Genomic DNA, 21289 nt, shown 5'->3' with positions numbered 1-21289 from the left:
AAGTTTTTCTAGATACTTACTTTTCTGGCTGTGTATGATATCATTTGTCGACCTCAGCGCAGAAGAGGGAGTGTTCCCCCATCTCCTGTGGCTCTGATGGCAGAACATCTGAGGGCAGGGGAGAGAGCAATGAGCCACCAGTGGTGAGGACATTCATCTTGTCTGACTATATTGAGTAAAAACAATGAAATAATACTTCCGATGGTTCTTTCTGTATTCCTAGATTCTTATCCGACGGAGCAGCAGCCCACCTGAGACAGAGTCCAGTACTGAGGGGCACACAAGCCATACAAGAACCAAGCCCAGAGAGAAAAGTGAGCCGTTCCATCACAGATTCTTTCTTTGAAATGCAAATCACTCCATTTCTGTAGAACTGAAGTAGAATCAGAAAAAAGAACCAAGAACGCTCTTCCCTTTGATTAATAGATGTGCTTTCAGTGCTGGTTTCTTTATTCTCTGCTCTGTCCTAAACGTCTGCCTCACTCACCCTCTCATAGGTGAGAGTATAAGCAGTGAAACATCCAATGGTTACCTCAATGAAGTTGAGGTTGCCTGCCAGGCTTTAGATGAGGAGGGTGACACTCAGTCCACGCAGTCAGCCCACATGGACGTGACCACCGACCCCCAGAGCCAGGGGAGTCTGCTGCTCAGCCACAACGAGGCTTTGGCAGGTACTGGAACCAGCAACAGCAAAACCTCGGGACCTTAAAATAAATGACAATGTATTTATTGTAGATGTTAATGCCTTTTTCAGTTAAAAAACTTTTCATTGGTGACAGTGTATGGAAAAAACCCACAGAGCAATCATATTGTATGTGAATGTTCAACAAAGAGGGGAAAAGATGTTGACACAGTTAAGCAGCTCTAGAGGTTCAATAAATGAGATGTCTCATTTAGAGTTCTGGATTTTCCTTTGGATGAATTAGTCATACTGGGTGTGACCCAGTAAGAAAATTTGGTCTGCATGTCTGCTGTCTTTTCCCGGCAAAAATGTTTAATCTTTTATTGCTGCTGACATCTTGTTTTGTGTGTTGTTTGACCTGTGGTGATCAGTTCTTGATTGATAAATTGTCACCCTTTTGCCCCTCCCACCCTCGTGTGTGAATTGTGTTGTCAGCATGAAGTTATCACTCTCCTTTGATTCCTGCTCACCTTCCTTAAAACCAGTTTGATCCCTTTCCCCTTGTTTTTTTTTAGGTCCTGAGTGTGCCTTCCCTCCCCACTCTGCACCCCCGTCCTACCACTACCACTACCACTACCACAACCACCACTACCCCCAGAACCTGCCCACCTCACCGGCCTTGCTGGTGCACACAGAGTGCCCGCAGGACTGCCCCCTGGATGACACCATGCATCAGTCTGTCTTACACATGCCACACCACTTGGGTACTGCTCCCCAGCTGCTACTCATCATTTAACCATTGTGTTCTTTCACATCACTCTTCCCCCTTCCTTGACTTCTTTTCCTTACACAACTCCGAGCTGTGTTTTTGTCAGTCTCCCAGATGCACAGTCTTTTTAATTACTCAGTTTGATATGTACAATCACTTTTTTGCTTGTTCCTTAAAGTAAATTTTGCTTACATATCATTTTACGTATGACATTTTGCTCAGATATTGTCATCCTTGCATCCCTATGCCACACTATGCTATCCATCTCCATCTTTTGCTTAAAGGGACAGGTCACCCCAAAATCCCAAACAATTTTCCTCCTTTTGCCTTGTTGTGCTATTTATCTTTCTCGGTAATTAGGCTGTGTGTCACAGATGCTGTATATAAAGTAAATATACACCACATCCATATATTCAGAAGCTTCATCCCCTGAACATTGTGACAGAAAAATAGTTTTCCCCCAAAAAGATAAATTAGTAGTAGAAAGAACAAAAATAGAAAGAAAGATTAACTGGATTAACTTGACTCAGCCCTCGTAATATCTGTAAAACTTGACTCTTAAGTTTTTCAAATACAGTATTGTGATTTGGAAACACATTGAAGTGCCACTTAATTAATTAATTCATTCATTTTCTACTCCCGCTTTTTCCGCTGTTGCAGTGTTGCTGAAGCCTATCCCAGCTGACTGGGGTGTGAGGCAGGGTACACTCCGGTGCAACGCCAGTGCACCACGGAGCGACATGCTGACAGACAAACATGCTCGCACACACTCACATCTAAGGGCAATTTAAAACTAGCCAATTTGCCTAAAGCCCATGTTTTTTGGAGGTGGGAGAAAGCCGGAGAACCCGGAGAGAACCCACACACACGGGGAGAACATATAAACTCCACACAGAGGAATCCGGAACCACCTTGCTTGTGCGGTGACATCACTATCCGCTGCGCCTCCTCCACTTAATTAATTTCAAGAAAAAAAAAATCTCTACAACTAACATCTCCTAAACTTAACTCACACTTTAACAAGTTAGATATATAGATAGCTCATTAAATTAGTGGAAATATATGTATCATTGTGTCATGGATGAGCTGTCTTTAAGTGCCATCTACCCCTGGTGGTTCTTCAGCTGCCCACTAGGTGACACTATCTTCCCACAATTCTACCTGAATTAATTTGGCGTATCAGCACGTGCGTACAGGTGAAGCATTGCCTCACCTGCTATTATAAAATAAAAAAATGGAAAATGGAAAGAATAAATGGTTAATTGTGGGAACCCGTGGAAATTTCACAATAAAACAATAATATCAGACTTCATACCAAACAAAAACAAAACAAAATGTATTGGTATTATAAACCAAGCGCACCTAATTTAGTCAAGAATCAACGTGGTGACGTAACGACTTTGTGTTGGCAAATCATGGATTGCGCTGGGTGGGCAGTGCGGAGCCATAGATGAATGTTAGCAGGCTAAATGGAGAAAGAAAGCTAACTAATCGTGAGATAGGGAAAGGAGCGAATGTTAAAGGAAAAGGCACCCTTGAAAAGAGCAATTGGAAAGAAAATTTTAGAGAAGTGATAGTTCTGTTAGCTGTGGTGACCCCTGAAGGGAAAATCCGAAAGGAAAAGAAGAAGATAGTTCTTTTAGCTGACTACATGAAAAGAACTGTATAGTTACTTACAGATCCTTTTTGTCAGATGCTCAAGGAGCATTTTGGATACTACATCGATTTCCCATTCAATCATCCATCCATCCATCCATCCATCTTCCACCGCTTATCCGTAGTCGGGTCACAGGGGCAGCAGCTTCAACATGGAGCCCCAAACTTCCCTTTCCCCAGCCACATCCACCAGCTCTGACTGGGAGATCCTAAGGTGTTCCTAGGCCAGTGTTGAGATATAATCCCTCCACCTGGTCCTGGGTCTGCCCCGAGGTCTCCTCCCAGCTGGACGTGCCAGAAACACCTCCCTAGGGAGGCGTCTCGGAGGCATCCGCACCAGATGCCCAAACCACCTCAACTGACTTTACGCGAAGGAGCAGTGGCTCTACTCTGAGCCCCTCGCGAACAGCAGTGTTTCTCACCTTATCTCTAAGGGAGACACCAGCTATCCGCCTGAGAAAGCCTATTTCAGTTGCTTGTATCTGCGGTCTCGTTCTTTCAGTCATGACCCATCGCTCATGACCATAGGTGAGGGTAGGAACGAAGATTGAACGGTAGATAGAGAGCTTTGCCTCTCGGTTTAGCTCCCTCTTTGTGACAACAGTGCGGTAAAGCGACTGCAATACCACTCCTGCTGCCCCAATTCTCCGTCCAATCTCACGTTCCATTGTTCCCTCACTCGTGAACAGGACCCCAAGATACTTAAACTCCTTCACTTGTGGAAGGACCTCAGTCCCCACTTGGAGAGCAGGAAACCCATTCAATCAATCAAGTTTTATTTATGTAGTGCTTAATCATGGCAACAGACATTTCAAAGCGCTTTAATAGACAGAGAAACCTAACTGAACCCTCCAGAGCAAGCATAAGCGACAGTGGCGGGCAAAAACTCCCTCGATGAGGAAGTAACTCTGGGCAGGACCCAGACTCTTTTGGGCGGCCATCAGCCTTGACCGGTTGGGTGGAAAATAAATAAAAGGAAGATAAGAACAGGGTAAGAGAAAGAGAGACAGAGAGAGAGTGGCAGATAAGCCAGATAGAGTCAGTGTTCATATGGTTAGACTATTGGGGTCTTCAATAAATGTTTCCCATTGGTAAATTCAAGACACAATTAAAGCTGCATAGATGAATGTATGGCGGCACGGAAGAAGAAAGGAAGCAGTACCCCAGCCGATGGATAGATGAGGGGTGGTACTGGTGGGCTTGGAGGTGCAGGTCCACAGAAGATGGTCCACAGCGGATGGGCGGATGAGGGGTGGAACAGTATGGTGGCGCGGAGGAAAAAAGGAAGCCGGACCCCAATCGATGATTAGGTTAGAGGTGATACTGGTGGGATGGGATGAGCAGGTCCACAGCAGATGGGTGGATGAGGGGTGAACCTGAGAAAACCTAAAAGGACATATAGTACAGAGACTCCAGGGAAGAAGTTGAGTTAGTGAGGTGTGATTGGAGACTTAGAGAGTGAGATTGGAGAGGAGGAGGAGTAACAAGAGATGGTCAGAGAGAAGGAAGTGGAGAGAGGAACTCAGTAAGTCTGGATGTTGAGTCTCCAGCAGTGTAGGTCTCTAAGAAAAAAACATAGCAGCATAAGTTGCCATAATTGTAAAATTTTTGAAAAATAAATGTTTTACGTCTAGTCTTAAATAGTGAGAGGGTGTCTGCCTCCCGAACTGAGGAAGGGACGTGGTTCCACAATAGAGGGGCTTGATGGGTAAAGGCTCTAACCCCTGTCCTACTTTTGTATATTCTAGGAACCACTAGTATGTTGAGAGCGTAATGCTCTAGATGGATTGTATGGAACTAAAAGTTCATTCAGATAGGTCGGTGTCTGGCCATGAAGGGCTTTGTAAGTGAGGAGGAGTATTTTAAAATCTATCCTAGCTTTCACAATATGGTCTCTGGTACTGGTCCTGGTCAGAACATGGGCAGCAATATTCTGATTTAGTTGAAGAGTCTTCAGCGACTTTTTGGGGCAGCCTGAAAAAAGTGCGTTACAGTAATCAAGTCTGGAAGTGATGAAAGCATAGATTAATTTCTCTGCATCATTTCGTTTTAAAATATGCCTGATTTTAGCAATGTTTCAGAGATGGAAAAAGGCCGTCCTAGAAACCTGCTTTATGTGTTTGTTAAACGAGAGATCCTGATCAAAGATGACACCTAGGTTCCTCGCAGTGGTTTTGGCCTCAAATGTGATGCCATCCAAGGCTATTACATCACTTGGCACTACATCCCTAACGGCTTTTGGAACGAGCACAATGACCTCAGTTTTATCAGAATTGAGGTGCAAAAAGTTATTGGTCATCCAATCTTTAATATCTTTGATGCACACCTGTAATTTGCACAACTGATTGACTTCATCAGGTTTAATCGAGAGATACAATTGCGTATCATCGGCATTACAATGGAAGTTGATGGAGTGTTTCCTTATCAAATTACCTAGAGGAAGCATGTATAAGATAAACAGTATTGGACTAAGAACTGAGCCTTGAGGAACTCCATAGCTAACTAGTTGACTGGGAGGAGTCGTTATTAACGTTAACAAACTGGGAACGGTCAGTAAAGTAGGACTTAACCACCTCAATGCTGATCCCTTAATACCAATTGTTTTGTCCAGTCGTGCCAGAAGAATATTGTGGTCAATTGTGTCAAAAGCCGCACTGAGGTCCAAGAGAACCAATATAGAAACAAGTCCTCTGTCTGAAGCAGTTAGAAGGTCGTGCTTTTTCTGTACTATGATGTTCCCAAAAACCTGACTGGAAATTCTCGAATAAACTGTTGGATTTAAGGAAATCACATAATTGATTAGCGACTATTTTCTCCAAGATCTTAGCTAAAAACGGGAGATTTGAGATGGGTCGATAATTATTTAGAACAGCACGGTCCAGGTTAGGTTTTTTAAGAAGTGGCTTGATTACAGCTACTTTAAAGGACCGTGGTACATATCCATTTGATAATACAGGTTAATTATATTCAGGAAGTGGTTGCTAAGTAAAGGTAAGGCTTCTTTGATGAGTTTAGTTGGAATTGGAGAAAAGACATCCATAGAACCAAAGAGTTCAGGAGTCAGCTGTGTGTTTTCCGGATCTAAGGGACCTAAAGGACCAGAGTTTGTGTAGGACAGGACGCCATTAATTTTGTCTCTGATGAGCAGGATCTTATTATTGGAAGAAATTCATAAAATCATTGCTGTGGGGACTTGATGGAATACTAGGCCAAAAAGCAATGTGGTTCTTTGTCAGTCTGGATACAGTACTGAACAAGAATCTGTGATTATTTCTGTTGTCCTCGATTAATGATGAATAATATGCTGCTGTAGCAGAACGAAGTGCCTCCTTTTATTTATGTAAACTATCTTGCCATGCAGAGCGGTGTTCTCCTAGTTTAGTACTACGCCATTTCCTCTCAAGTTTTCAGGATTGTTGCTTTAATTGGTGGGTATTAGAATTAAATCAGGGAGCTCGCATCCCCTGTTTTATAGTCCTATTTTTTAGTGGAGCAATTAAATCTAAGGTTTTTCGCAGAGTGTGTGTAGTAATGTCAACAAACTCATCAATTTGAGATGGACTAACATTAACTTAGTTTGGAAAATGACCCGCTGGGAAGTTCAGTTGTGGGATTAAATTAAGCGTACTTGGGATTTCTTCCCTGAATTTAGAAATAGCATGATCTGATAAATTTCTAGTACAAAATGTTTTTGCAGGATGGGAATTACACAATAGCCGAATGTCAAAAGTTATCAGGCAGTGGTCAGAAAGGATGGGATTTTGTGGAAAGACGACTAACTCTTCAATTTCAATCCCATAAATCAGCACTAAGTCCAGAATATGCTTGAAATGGTGGGTAGATTCCTGTACACACTGATTAAAGCCTATGGAGTCTAGTAATGACATAAATGTGCTACTGAGGCTATCATTACAGTCGTCCATGTGAATATTGAAATTACCAACAATAATGGCCTTATCAGTTTTAAAACAAACTAGTTAAGAAATCGGCAAATTCAGATAGAAAGTCACTGTATGGACCAAGAGGACGATAAAATTATGACAAATAATAGAGGTTGAAGTAGTTTCTGGATTGGGTTTGATCGGCTCAGACTAAGACTTACAAATAAATTGAAGATCATTTTTGGTTTAGGGCTCAATTCTAGCGAGGAATTAAAAATAGATACAACTTTCCTAAATTTCCCAGTTTGGGATAAATAAAGTATATCTATCTATCTAACTCCTCCACCTCTTCCTGAGACTCAAGAGATCTGATAATTTAGGTGACTAGGAGGAGTAAAAATACTCATCCTCACTTAGCCAGGTTTCCATTAAACAGAATAAATCAATATAATCTGATATAATGTCATTGATTAAAACAGCTTTTGAAGACAGAGATCTAATATTCAGGAGACCACATTTTATTGTTTTGTACTCCGGAGCTGTTGAAGTCTTGGTTTTGATTTTTATTAAATTTGGATGTCCAGTTGCTTTCCTCTGGACTTGAAATGACTTAATTTTACATGAATTAACTTTAAACGGTCAAGGGACAGACACAGTCTCAATGGCGCGTACAGTGGGTGACAGTACAGTAAGTGAAAGTGTAGTGGCTAACAGAGTGAGTGACGGGAGAGCACTAAGTATGCTTCCAAACAGAAACCATAGCTGGACATACTGTTCGTGCTAGCCAGCTAGTTTCATTCAGAATTCGTTGCCATTTTCTGTGTCGTTCCTGCTGTTTGGACTATGCTCAAAAACATGAAAATTGTTGCAACATTTATGACACTCTAAATTTTATTTTAACTGGAAGTCCATGTATAGTTATTTTTTCTCCTAACATAGCAGATGTTGTACACCGTATTGTTCTTGTGATTCCTTCTGGCATGATTGGTTGGGCACTTGATTGACAGGTAGTGGGTGGAATTGGTGACGGCGTTAGACTTTTTGAAGCGAGCTTATTCTAAATATATAGTTAGGTAGATTTTATCCAGTGATTATATATTATATAGTTATTTTCTGTTTAATGTCACCAATTTTTCATTATTTTTACTCAAAATCGCTGAATTTTCACATTTACCGCTGAAATACTGAAAAGATACCTGTGGTGAGGCATCAGCCAGCCGAGCCTTACCATGGATTGCACAATGGCTCGACTAGCTGTGCTGGCATGCTGTACAATTGAGGGCGTAATACTATCTCTCTGTATGTCGCTATTAAAATGTTCAAACACGTTTGGTCAATGAACTAAATTCCCATAATTTAGCTAATTTATATAATGTGCAGTGTTTTTTTGTCAACAACTGCATGTGTGTAACGTCTTTATTGATTTGAGCGGTCCTGAAACCGCTGGGAAAAGGCAGGAAGTGAGGCGTGCAGTTCTCCTGCTTCATGGTAGGGGTGCTGGTGACCTCAGGGATTCGGCCGAGGATTCTTGTTCCTTGGCCATAGAGCAAGTGACAGCAAACTACAGTCTATAGTCAGCGAGTCAAGTGCAGCCATTCATTTGTTTTCTGCTTGTCTTGCCTTACTTTAAAAATGGAGGATTATATATCTCAACTCAAAATTTTTTTGATGCTTTTGTTCAGAAGGAGCTGGGCATGGACTTCATTTATAAGTAAACATAACATATAAAAAAAGTGTAGTTAAACATAAGTTTTTTCATTAAATGTGCTTGTGTGTTACAGTTTGTATGTGTAAGTAAAACTGCTATGAGACTTTAAAATAACATTCACCATTGCTTATTAAATGGTGAATAAGCTACACTGTGGGTTAGTATGTTTGTAAACCTCTTCATCTGATTATGATGAAGTCAGTGCCTCACCAGACATGAACCTCACCGCACGTCACTGCAGTGTATGTTTCCCAAAAGAGTTTGAGCACTCTAATCCCAGTAGAACAAACTCGGTGCTTTTATTCATTTGGGGAAATGAGAAAGTTGTATTTGGTCACCAACTGCCAAAAGCAATGGAAAGAGGCCTTAATTAAGGTTAATTGTGATATGTGTGACTATTCTCAAAATTAAAAGTGCTTCCAGAAAAGGTTTGGCTGTTGTTGACCAATTCCTTTATATTCTATGAATTAAAATCAGGTTCATTTTGTGTTGGGTACCAAAAAACTACTTGTTGATGTTACCAAGTATTTAATTTTCTTATGCAATCCACCTCTTATTCTTTTTATGAACATGCAGATAGTAGTGAATGCCTGGCCGATGATGTAAGCATCATTGCGGGTGGGACCCTGACTGGTTGGCATGCGGATTCAGCCTTCGTTCTGTGGAGGAGGATTTTGGGTATCCTAGGAGACGTTAACAATATCCGCTGTCCCAAAATCCACGCCAAGGTCTTTACCTATCTTTATGAACTCTGGCACAAACTCGCCAAGGTAAGGTGGAGAGGCAGTAAACATCAGCTTGTCTGTGTGTGAGAGACAGAGATGTTATTATTGACTCAAAGTGAACATGTGCTTCCAGATCCGGGACAATCTTGGGATCAGTGTAGACAACCAGTCTTCTCCTCCCCAACCTGCCTTCATCCCACCTATACGAATGCTGGCCTCCTGGCTCTTTAGGGTATTGATACAGCAGACATCATTACTAAACATGAATCACAATGTATAGTTTTCATTTCATTAGTGTTACTAATGTGCAAAAAAGATGCTTTGAGGATTAGTGGGTTTCCAGCATGCACACAACACTGTGGGCACATTTGTGTTGATATTTGAACTGGCATGTTGTAAAAGTACTAGACTTTTTTGAGCCATTTTACTTTGTATCACATAGTAATGAATTTTGTTTGTGAAACATTTATCAATACAAAGCAGAGAAAAATTAACAAAATGGCCAGTTGTGTGATAAATAATAGAAATGTTTAACAGCGTTAAACTTAAATTTCAAGAAAAACACGACACAATTATCAGTCAGCTGAGATAAAGTTAGGACAAGCTTAACAATGAGGCTAAAACAGGTTTGATATGATTCCACTTATTAGTTCTGATGTAAATCCCAGCCAGCTCATCTGTTACAGTCTGTAATCATTTTTAAAGAGAAGAGCCTTTATAAACAAAATGTTAATGTACGAGAAAATAAAAACACACACATTAACACTTTATTGCAAGTAAATGCATAGACATTCCTTATAACTTGCTTAATGTACTGTATTGTGACAGATGACAAGCACATTGGAAGATGGGTTTGCCTTTTCTTATCCTGGTGCCAATTATTAATCTATCTATCATTCAACCAGTCAAGATTTTATCACATAGGGCAATTTCTGGCAATGAAATTCGGGTGTCACAACCTCCCTCACACTGTATATCAAAACATCTACTAATAGATAAATAAATCTAGGTACTAATAGAGAGTTCTGAACTTTATATTTACAGAATATACATAGAAATTGAATAAAACAAAATCTTATTTAAAAAAATCTTTTTAAATTGTAATTTCTCATTCTGAACCGCTTCACAGGCCACCATGCTGCCCTCTGAGTACAAAGCTGGAAAGCTGCAGGCTTACAAGCTGATCTGTGAGATGATGACCCGGCACCAGGATGTACTCCCCAACAGTGATTTCTTAGTGCACCTCTACCACATAATGCACAAGGGCATCACCAGCAATGACCAGGTACACCCAACAGGAGGCGCCTACAGTACGGCTTCCAATTTTCCCTTTTCATCACTAGGGGGTGCATCAGTCAGTGTCATGTTCCATACATTCAGTGGTCCTGCTTGAAACGGAAAAGCGATAGATTATTTTTATTAATTTCCCATTTAATTTGTTTTTCTTGTTGATTCCATCCACCTGTTACTTCTTATGGAAGACAGATTAACACTTGGCTCATCATTCACACCTCCTATGTGTCCAGTGTCCAGGTCTTTTTCCAGTAACTGACAGGAGTGAGTAAAGATCACGTAGGTGCACTGCCAACCTAAGGTTGGCGAAGCTGGCTTTCTTTCTGTAATTCTGCAGACGGCATGCCAACCAGTGGTGATGAAGAATGCTTCGGTGCTTTGGCATCTTCCGCCTTCTTTAGCTTCACCCTTCCTCTTATTTAAATTTGGCCTCACTCCATTCCTTTCCAGACGAAGCTGAGTGAAGATGAATGGAGTCCCCCCCAAAACAAAGGACAGGGATAAAAGCGCGTGTGGGTGGGGGATTTGGATGCAAGTGTGTGTGTATATGGATGCCCTCCTGGCAGGGTTTGTATTGCTCCTTGGCGGTGCGACAAGCTTATTAGAATGTTTTCCATGTCGTTAAATAATGTTTTGAGCCCCTGCCGCGTATACGTGATTAATTAAGGATTGACGTCTGTCGCGCTCCGTTAGACTGACACGCCGGCCGGGGGCCCAGAGTGGGGCTGGCCTGCCTGACTGCCTGTGTATGTTTGCAAGTGTGTGAAGGAGCGGGAGGGGAGTCTGTGGAACGTAATGTAGAGTAGAGCAATGGGGGGTGGGGGGGGCAAGGCAACATTCTCCTGCTTTTGTTGTAGCTCTGTATAATGCGTCAAGGGGCCAGAGCTGGGCTGGCCACTGAAGCATGCTCAAATTGGCCAGAGAAAAGAGTCCTCACTCCACACAATAGAGGACAGCCGCACGCCTGCTTAACATAAGAAAGTGGCCCTTACTCCCCCTCCTTCCTCTCTGCCCTCACTGGCATCCCCCATCCCACCTAAAAAAAACAACATGAAAAACACATTATAAAATACAATCTTTTCAACAGTGGATATAAGTAGTATGTTGTTCAATAGGACGTTTATGTTGTTTTGTTTTGCATGCAAGTTGTGCACATTCTATACCTTGCAGGTTATGTATTTTTTTGTAGTTATTGGTTTATCAAATAATAATATAAGCCTTAAACAACCACATTTTAGACAACAAGGGGAGTCCTGTCATTCAGTTCAGCTAAGCTTAAATAAAATGACAACTCCTTGGAGGGAGTCTCCTTCCAACTGACAGAGTGTCAAGGTCAGGGCTATTGTCCTGACTATCATTTCCTGGTCAATGCTCTCACAAGGGCTCGACCGTAGCACTACAACAATGATCTATCTCAGAGGCCGGCTGGCTTGTGCACTAGGGGACAATTTTTTTTTGTTCCGACTCAATTTACGTAAGTGAAAGAACACCAAATATAAACCTCTGCTTTCAGATCAAAACAACTTCATGCATATTGCAAATCTAGTGGCATTGTACAATTGTGTACTGCCAGATAAAAATGTGGCATTTGACCTCCCCAATCCATGAACCAGGTGGCTGATCAAACCTCACGTCACTGTCCTGCAGGTGGATCACATTCTTTCCCAACTGCTTGGGAAGACTAAACCACAGGTATCCATAATGGTGTTGGTGGAAATTGGACTACTGTTGGTCGAAGGAGAGGAGGAAAGTGTGTTCGTAGGAAGAGAGACGAGGAATGCCAAGAGTATGGGACTGAGAGTAGGGACGTTGAATGTTGGTGCTATGACAGGAAAAGGTAGAGAGTTGGTTGACGTGATGCAGAGGAGGAAGGCAGACATACTGTGTGTCCAGGAGACCAGGTGGAAAGGTAGCAAGGTTAGAAGTTTAGGAGCAGGGTTCAAGTTGTTCTATAATGGTGTAGATAGGAAGAGAAATGGAGTAGGAGTTATCTTGAAGGAGGAGTTTCTCACGAATGTCCTGGAGGTAAAAAGAGTGTCAGATAGAGTGGTGAGCTAGAAATCGAAGGTGTGATATTCAGCGCTGTTAGTGGGTATGCTGCACAGGTAGGATGTGAGCTGAAGGAGCAAAGATTAGTCAGGATGAAGTGAGGAGGGCACAGGAAGTGAGGAGGGCACTGAAGAGGATGAAGAATGGAAAGGCACTAGTGAGAAGATGCCTGAGGAATGGAGGAGAAATGTACTGTTAAGAACAAGACATGTGCAGAATTGTGGCAACTACAGAAAAATAATGCTGATGAGTAGCTGAAGCTAGGCTGAGGGCAGAAGTGAGCATTTGTGAGCAGCAGTATGGTTTCATACCAAAAAAGAGTACTACATATGCAGTATTTGCTTTGAGGATGTTGATAGAGAAGTACAGAGAAGGCCAGAGTGGGCTGCATTGCGTTTTTGTAGATCTGGAGAAAGCTTATGACAGGGTGCCCAGAAAGGAACTGTGGTATTGTATGAGGAAGTCTGGAGAGGCAGAGAAGTATGTTAGAGCGGTGCAGGACATGTATGAGGACTGTAAGACAGTGGTGAGGTGTGCTGTAGGTTTTGACAGAGGAGTTCAAGGTGGAGGTGGGACTGCATCAGGTATCAGCTCTGAGCCCCTTCTTGTTTGCTATGGTGATGGTAAGGCTGACAGACGACAAACAGTGAGAGCAGGGAACAGGTGGAGGCAAAGCTAGAAAGGGGGAGGTTTGTCCTGGAAAGAAGAGGAATGAAGGTTAGTAGAGTAAGACAGAGTACATGTGTGTGAATGTGTGTGTGAATGAGAGGGACCCAAGTGGAAGAGTAGGGTTACAGGGAGAAAGAGAAGAGATCAAGAAGGTGGATGATTTTAAGTACTTGGTGTGAATAGTCCAGAGCAATGGAGAGTGTAGAAAAGAGGTGGAGAAGCATGTACAGGCTGGATAGAGCGGATGGAAAAACATTTCAGGTGTGATAGAAGAGTTTCAGCTAAAATGAAAGGAAAGGTGTACAAAACTGTGGTGAGACCAGTGATGTTGTTTGGTCTTAAGACAGTGTCACTGAGGAAAAGACAGGAGACAGAGCTGGAGGTAGCAGAGATGAAAATGCCGAGGTTCTCTTTGGGACTGACCAGGATGGATAGGATCAGGAATGAGTACATCACATGTTAGAGGTTTTGGAGACAAAGTCAATGAGGCCAGACTGAGATGGTTTGGACTTGTCCAGAGGAGAGATAGTGAATATATTGGTTGAAGGATGCTGAGTTTTGAACTGCCAGGCAGGAGGTCTAGAGGAAGACCAAAGATGTTTATGGATGTCGTGAAAGAAGACATGAAGGTAGGTGGTGTGAGAGAAGGGGATGCAGAAGACAGGGTTATATGGAGGCAACGGATTCGCTGTGGCAACCCCTGAAGGGAAAAGCCGAAAGGAGAAGAAGATCCATAATGGTGTTGGGGGCGTGTGATTTGAAGCAGAATTCCAGGTCATATTAAACTGGAGCTGTGTTCAGTCAGTGATACATTTTCTGATGTTTCACCTAATGACGCAGCACCAGTAAACCTGTGAGGGGTGGGGCAGCAGGTGGACAGTGTGTGCTTTCCCAAAGATGGTGCAAAATGAAAAAGCCTGAGCTGGTTCTATTCAGAGTTACGTTAATGCACCTTTTGTTGGTGCAGGAGCCATCCTACTGCCAGTACAGAACCACATGCGGGGCTGAATTGTAATTTCTGTGTGCATACCTCAAATCAGGTTCCCTGTACTTACACATACAATAGAAAACACTTTGGATTCTACATTTGTGAGTTTCTTCAAATTGCTTATTTCAGGCAATCAAACAACAGTTTGTTGCATGCTAATTATGTCTGACTGCACTACACATTATGTCTCAAAGGTCAATTACCAACAAAATGAGGGTAAAATGGGTCCTCAATCTAAAAGCTCTTCCTACCAATTTTCCTCATACAGTGCAGTCGTGTTGTTTTGACTTTCTCTTTATTGGCTCCACATGTTTATTCTATCCCCCTTTTGTTCACCTGCATTCTTTGTTTACCAAAGCTTCAGGCGATTAATATTTTTCTAGAGAGAGAAATTCTGTGTGTCTGTGTGTGTGTGTGTGTGTGTGTGTGTGTGTGTGTGTGTGTGTGTGTGTGTGTGTGTGTGTGTGTGTGTGTGTGTGTGTGTGTGTGTGTGTGTGTGTGTGTGTGTGTGTGTGTGTGTGTGTGTGTGTGTGTGTGTGTGTGTGTGTGTGTGTGTGTGTGTGTGTGTGAGTGATTGTTAAGGTGACCCTCCCTTCAGCTAGAACAGGCTAATGTTTGAACTGTCTGATTTACACAGTTTATGGCCAAGAAGGCAGGTGTTTCTAGGCTGGACCTTGCCTTTGTACACAAGCTGACACGCTTGTCTCAGATAAGAGAGAAAACAATCAGTATGCCTTACCTAGATCATGCGTTTTCATGCCAGTGTATTTTTCCAAGAATATTCCCAAAATGAAATGGCCTCACCATCTAAAAATAGCAAACCTGTTAACATCTCTTTATGGTCTTTTGTAGCATGACATTACTCTGTACATACTTGAGCAGTTTGTGCAAAGCCCTCTGAAGTGCATATGTCACTGTTGAAAGAGCACCCATCTGCCACTAAGCTGCCTCTGCTTCGGCATAACAGCACCTTGTCTTTGGTTTTAATTACAGGTTTTTTTGTTTGTGTGCTGTTGGTGAGTGCATGTGTCATAACTGAAGAAAAGTTGAGATCTTTTGTTCTCCCACTACTGAACAATCCATCTGCTGCCTATTTCTCTTCTTTCCTCCTGTCCTAGTCTGTTTTTTTGTTCTTTAATGACATATATTGTTGATTAAGTCACTCTTATTAACATTTCAATGCTTTGCCTTTCTGTTGAAGGAAAAAGCTTTTTTCCTTAGCATGTCTCTCATACTTTTGAGTAGTGATGGAATATTTCTACACCCCCCCCCCACTTATACTAATGACAACTTGCACTCATACCAAATACAAAACCCCAGCTGTGAACGTTCTGTAGTAGAACGGCTCAGATGGTCAGTTGTTAATGGCTAATGGCACTAATAGAAATGTGGAAAATGCTGTTTGACACCTATTAACACACATGTTTTGTGTGTCTGTGTGTGCATGTCATCAGGATGTTCTGAACACCATCATTCGTTCCTGCTCTCCTCGTTTCTTCTTCCTCGGCCTGCCAGGCTTCACATTGCTTGTCGGAGATTTCATCACTGCTGCTGCCTGCGTCCTCAGCTCTGTCTCCTCCGAGGTACAAACGGCTTCATTATGTCTAGCCAACTGGAAAAATGTTAGGAAAAGGTTAAACATTGCTCACACATAACATGTAACACCAACAAAAGAATGTTTTTTGATTAAATTGTGAAGAAGCATCATCATTGTTGTACAAGTTGCCAACAACATAATGTCTTGATGTTTTATTCGTGCTGTTTATTCAAATTCAACAATGCAATCAATTTTTAAAAAATGTTTTTGTGGAACAAAAGAAACTGAAAAAAAGGTCAAACTAAATTCCTCTGCACACCTGTTGATGCTGAGCCATTGTCACCTTGAGTTGCTCATGACTAATAACGTAGCTATTTGTCTTTGTAGTAATTGGCTTGAATTTGACCCAGAAAAATAAAAGTCTGAGGGACAAAATAACACAAATGACTGACATTCCTTCTTCTCAGTGGTCTTTAGAAGAAAATCAAGAGGGCATTCTTCAAAAATGAAAAAACTTCTTTTGTTGAAAGCTAATGTGCAACTGCAAGTCAAAATTAAAGTTTTCTTAATCTTTTGAAGCACATATGATGTTAGTATCATATTTTGCTGTGTTGATTTCCTATGAATCAAACTGAATTTAAATATGAAACTTCTAACCAAACATCAGCAGCAGCCACTTCCTCTTGCACAGACATAGGACAGTTAGTGTTGACACTGTCCTGCTTCTAGAGTATCTATCAAGAATAGTTTGAAGGGACACTTGACATGTGCTTCCTTAATGTTTTGGTTATTAAAGGTTTTTCTTCCTATATGTATTTAAGATCTGTTTTCAGGTTATTGTTTGCTCCAAAGGTGCCAGAAGATGCGCCGTCTGATATTAAGCTGCATCCACTTAAAGCTATTTGATCCGAGAATACCTGCTTAGGGAGATGTCTAACAGTAACATCATGATCAAGGCAGTCAGAGACTGCAACATCTCGTGCAGGGTAGGTCAGGGTACCCTGAAAGTAGTACCTGACAAGTGCATAGCTTTGACCTTTCAGGGTAGGTCAAAGCTATGCACTAGCTTTGACCATAGATCAAAGTTGGTGCATACGTAGATCAAACCTATGGTCTTACTCACACTGGCCTTCTCCCTCGTCTTTCTATCTTATCTGATTCCTGAGTGTACAAAAGTTTAAATTTGACTTTGACCGAGTTTTTTCAAGGTCAACGTCATCATCCTATTTTCAACCCTTTGACGCCTGAGTAATATGCTTTTTGTTTCATCTTTCTATCTGCAACGGTTGCGAAGATATTTGGTGGACATACGAACGAAGGAACGGACAAACACACACTGACAATTACAATACATCTCCGCTTTGAAGCGGGATGTAATAAACACCCAGTTAAATTAAATGCTGGATTCCTCCAATCCTTTTTCCCCGGATAGACATGTCCATCGTTCCTGGAACTGGGTTGTTTACATGTAGCCTCAGAGAATTAATGATAGCATGTTGTTTTTTCAGGCTCCAAGGATGGAGGCTCAGACAATCCTCGGCTCCCTGGTGTGTTTTCCCAACCTTTACATCCAGATACCTGTACTGCAGTGCGTGCTTGGATCTGATGACATTGTTGTTGGCAATGAGGATATCAAGGTAAATGACTAATGTGTACTTATTATGGACAGTTATGGTATGATGTGACACATGCGTCACATTTGCGTTGTATGCTGAGTGTATTCTGGATTAGTCACCTGCTGTGTGCCATATGAATCATTTTATACATTTCCCTTGAATGGCATGACAGTTTGACGCATCAAATGATGCAAACACTTAACAAATACTAATATATGAAGTGAATGAATTTGATCAAGATTGAGCAGTTGGCCTACATGATGTCTTCTTGTTAAGGATTATCTGGTCAACATCCTGCTGGAGACGGCAACAAAGGAACATTGTGAAGGGGCCAGGTATGATTGGAAACACTGGTATTAATGTGTATTTTTGAGATGGAATTTTATCACCTGCTTATTTGAAAGTTGTTTAATATGTATTCATTGTGAGTCTAAAACCTATTGGATTAAGTAATTATCTGTAATTAGCTGTTTTCCTGAACACTTACAATAGAAAGAATCTTGATTATCTTTGCACATTTTTACACAATGCAATTTTGTTTGTCGTGTGGGTGTGGGTGTGGGTGTGTGTGTGTTTCACCCCTTCCTGTTTTCTTATTTTTTTGCATGTTTGTCGTAATTAAATGTTGAAAATCTTATAAGTAAATTTAAATTAGTTAAATTTAAATTTAACATAAGTCCACACAAAATACATTTTTTAAATAAAGGTCTTTATTATTAAGGTAGAAAAAATCAAAACCTATATGGTCCTGTGTGAAAAAGTGATTGCCCCCTAAACCCAGTAACTGTTTGGGTTACTCTTAGCAGCAAGAACTGCAATTTGTGCATTATTCAAATGCATTATGGTTAGTTGTGATTTGAAATGGGGGTGTGAATCGATATTTCTAAGTTGGGCTGGTAGCGAGTTCCAGAGACGGGTAGCAGAGCGGCTGGATGCTCTTCACCCCATGGTAGTGAGATGGGCTGAAGGGACAGACAGGTGCAAGGAGGAGGAGGATCTGAGGGAGCCAGAGGGAGTGGTAACATGAAGAAGGTCAGAGAGATATGGAGGGGCGAGGTTGTGGATGGCCTTGAAGGTGAGGAGGAGAATTTTAAAATTGATTCGGAACTGGACCGGAAGCCAGTGAAGCTGTTGAAGGACAGGAGTGATGTGGTGAATGGAGGGCGTTCGAGTTACGATGCGGGCAGCTGAATTCTGGACCAGTTGTAGTTTATGAAGGGATTTGTGAGGGAGCCCAAATAGCAGAGAATTGCAATCGTCGAGTTGAGAGGTGACAAGACTATGGACAAGAATGGCAGTAGTGTGGGGAGTGAGGGCAGGGGCGGAGATTATTGATATTGCGTGGGTGGAAGTAGGCAGACCTGGTAATGTTGCGGATGTGTGAAAGGAAGGATAAAGTGCTGTCAAGAATGACACCCAGACTCTTAACCTGGGGAGAAGGTGAGATGGTGGAATCATCGATGATACGAGAAAAGCTGTCCGTTTTGGAAATGGTGGCTTTGGTACCAATGAGGAGGACCTTGGTTTTATTGTTGTTTAATTTAAGGAAGTTTAGGGTGAACCAGATTTTTATTTCAGAGATGCAATCAGTAACGGAGTTGGCCAGAAGAGTGGACGACTGTTTAGTGGTGAGGTAGAGTTGGGTGTCATTAGCATAACAGTGGAAATGAAATGTTGAATTTATGAAAAATATTGCCAAGGGGAAGGAGGTATGTGATGAAAAGAGGGGCCCCAGGTGAACCCTGGGGCATGCCTGAAGTGACGAGGGTGGGGCACGATTTAACGGACTTGAGTTGAATGAACTGAGAAAGGTAAGATGAAAACCAGGCTAATGGAGTGTGGGTGATGCCAATAGAAGATAGTCTGTTATGGTGTGCAATATGCATTTGTGATAACTTTCAATTAGTCACAACAGTGCTGTGGAGGGTTAGGGTTATTTTGGCCCACTCATCTTTACAGAGTCATTTCATTTCAGCTTGAAGTCACAAACAGATGGATGGCCTTCAGGGCTATTTGGTAAACAGCAGAATTCATAGTTCCATTCACAGCAAGTTTTCCAGCTCCTGAAGCAGCGTAGCAGCTCCTGACCATCATGCTACCACCATCATATTGTACTGTGGGTATGATGTTTTATTTGTCTGAAATGCAGCATTACTTTTTCACTGGATTTAATGGGACAAATATCTTCTAAAATTTTAACTTTTATATCGTAAGACCACAAAGTATTTTCCCAAAGGTCTCGGAGATCATCAAGGTGTTTTCTGGCAAAATTGAAAGGAGCCTTAATATTCTCTTTGTTCAACAGTGGTTTTCACTTTGGACCTCTGCCATGAGTGGCCATTATTTTCCCAGTGTTCTTATGGTGGAGTCATGAACACTGGTCTTAACTGAGTCACGTGAGGCCTGCAGTTCTTTGGATGTTGTTGTGGAGTTTTTTGTGACCTCTTGGATGACTCTTAATCTTAGTTGCCCAGCCACCCCTGGGAAGGTTCACCACTGTTCCATGTTTCCGCCATTTGTGGGTAATAGCTGTCACTGTGATTTGCTGGAGTTCCAAATCTTTACAGATGGCTTTAAAACCTTTTTCAAACTGATAGATCTCAATTACTTTCTTTCTCATTTGTTCCTGAATTTCTTTAGATCTCAGCATGTTGTGTAGCTTTTGATGATCTTTGGGTCTAGTTCACTTTGTCAGACAGGTCCTAGTGAAGCGTTTTCTTGATTGAGAATCAGGCCTGGGTGTGGCTATGGAAATTTAACTCAGGTGTTATGGGGGGGTGGAATCATTTTTCTACTCAGGCAATTTAAGGTTGGACTTCGTACTCGTTTCAAGATAAAAACCTTCATTTAAAAAACACATTTTTGTGTTAACTTCTTTTGTCTAATATATTTAAATTTGTTTGATCATCTAAAACATGTCAAATTCAAGGCCCGGGGGCCAAATGTATGATTGATGGAGTTATGTGGGTTTCATAACCTGACAAAAGCAGTTGATATAACAGAGCAACAAGCAAAAATATTTGGTCTGTGTAACTGTAATGTTTGCAAATTAAATAATAAATTCAGAGTAGTTACATTTATTTTAAATTACTTTGAGTTACATTGAGTTACATTTATAAGTTACATCTGGCCCTTTGATTACAGCAATTACGCTTATGTAGCCCTTTGTGAAAATGAGTTTGATACACCCGATCTAAAACATTTAAGTGTGACAAACATGCAAAAAATAAATCAATTAGGGGGCAAACACTTTCACACCGCTATATATATAGTGCATACATATAACTGTATATTGGTATATGTACAGCATAAATGTGAATATTGTACATTTATGTATTTTGTAGATATAGGGATACCTTGGCTTACAGCGTTTTGAGTTATGTCCTTCTCTATTATACATTGTATTTAAAAAGAAATACAGTGGTACCTCTACTTACGAAATTAATTGGTTCTGGAAGAAATTTCGTAAGTAGAGACACTTTTTCCATGCAAATGCCCTAATCTGTTCCAAGCCCCCCAAAATTCAGACATAAATGTTTTATAAAGCATAAAAATGCATCAAAACATGTAACAAATACATGTTACAATTAGATTATTACACAATAAATGAGAGTTGTGCATAATGTAAAAAACAGAATAGAGGAAAGAATAAAAATGATGGTTATTTACCTTTGAACTGCTGTCCTTATCGTTTTTTGCCCTCTTTGGTTCATGCGCTACTTGCCTCACCATGCCAAACAACAGAGTGAATCCCAGTCCTCCTTTTGAACTTCTCG

The 21289-nt window shown here is 41.3% G+C and overlaps 1 protein-coding gene across 10 annotated transcripts in view; it reads left to right on the top strand.

The window, feature by feature from the left end:
• ralgapa2 (Ral GTPase activating protein catalytic subunit alpha 2) overlaps positions 1-21289 on the top strand; it is a 119323-nt gene that overhangs the window by 53014 nt on the left and 45020 nt on the right. For 9 of the 10 annotated variants that reach the window (XR_011038628.1, XR_011038631.1, XR_011038627.1 and 6 more), the window contains exons 18-27: positions 58-143; positions 224-314; positions 498-671; positions 1198-1386; positions 9213-9406; positions 9495-9593; positions 10491-10646; positions 15815-15943; positions 17406-17534; positions 17790-17848. Coding sequence is in view for 5 of the 10 variants with exons in the window: in XM_068339638.1 (XP_068195739.1) it covers positions 58-143; positions 224-314; positions 498-671; positions 1198-1386; positions 9213-9406; positions 9495-9593; positions 10491-10646; positions 15815-15943; positions 17406-17534; positions 17790-17848 (1306 nt within the window). In the remaining 5 variants the exon portion in view is untranslated. The remainder of the gene's footprint in view (positions 1-57; positions 144-223; positions 315-497; positions 672-1197; positions 1387-9212; positions 9407-9494; positions 9594-10490; positions 10647-15814; positions 15944-17405; positions 17535-17789; positions 17849-21289) is intronic. The other variant, XR_011038630.1, reaches the window with a different exon arrangement.

The sequence above is a fragment of the Antennarius striatus genome, chromosome 17 (assembly GCF_040054535.1).
Source record: "Antennarius striatus isolate MH-2024 chromosome 17, ASM4005453v1, whole genome shotgun sequence".
Classification (NCBI taxonomy): Eukaryota; Metazoa; Chordata; class Actinopteri; order Lophiiformes; family Antennariidae; genus Antennarius; species Antennarius striatus.
The sequence above is the reverse complement of the archived record's forward strand: the minus strand, read 5'-3'. Positions and strand labels throughout refer to the sequence as shown.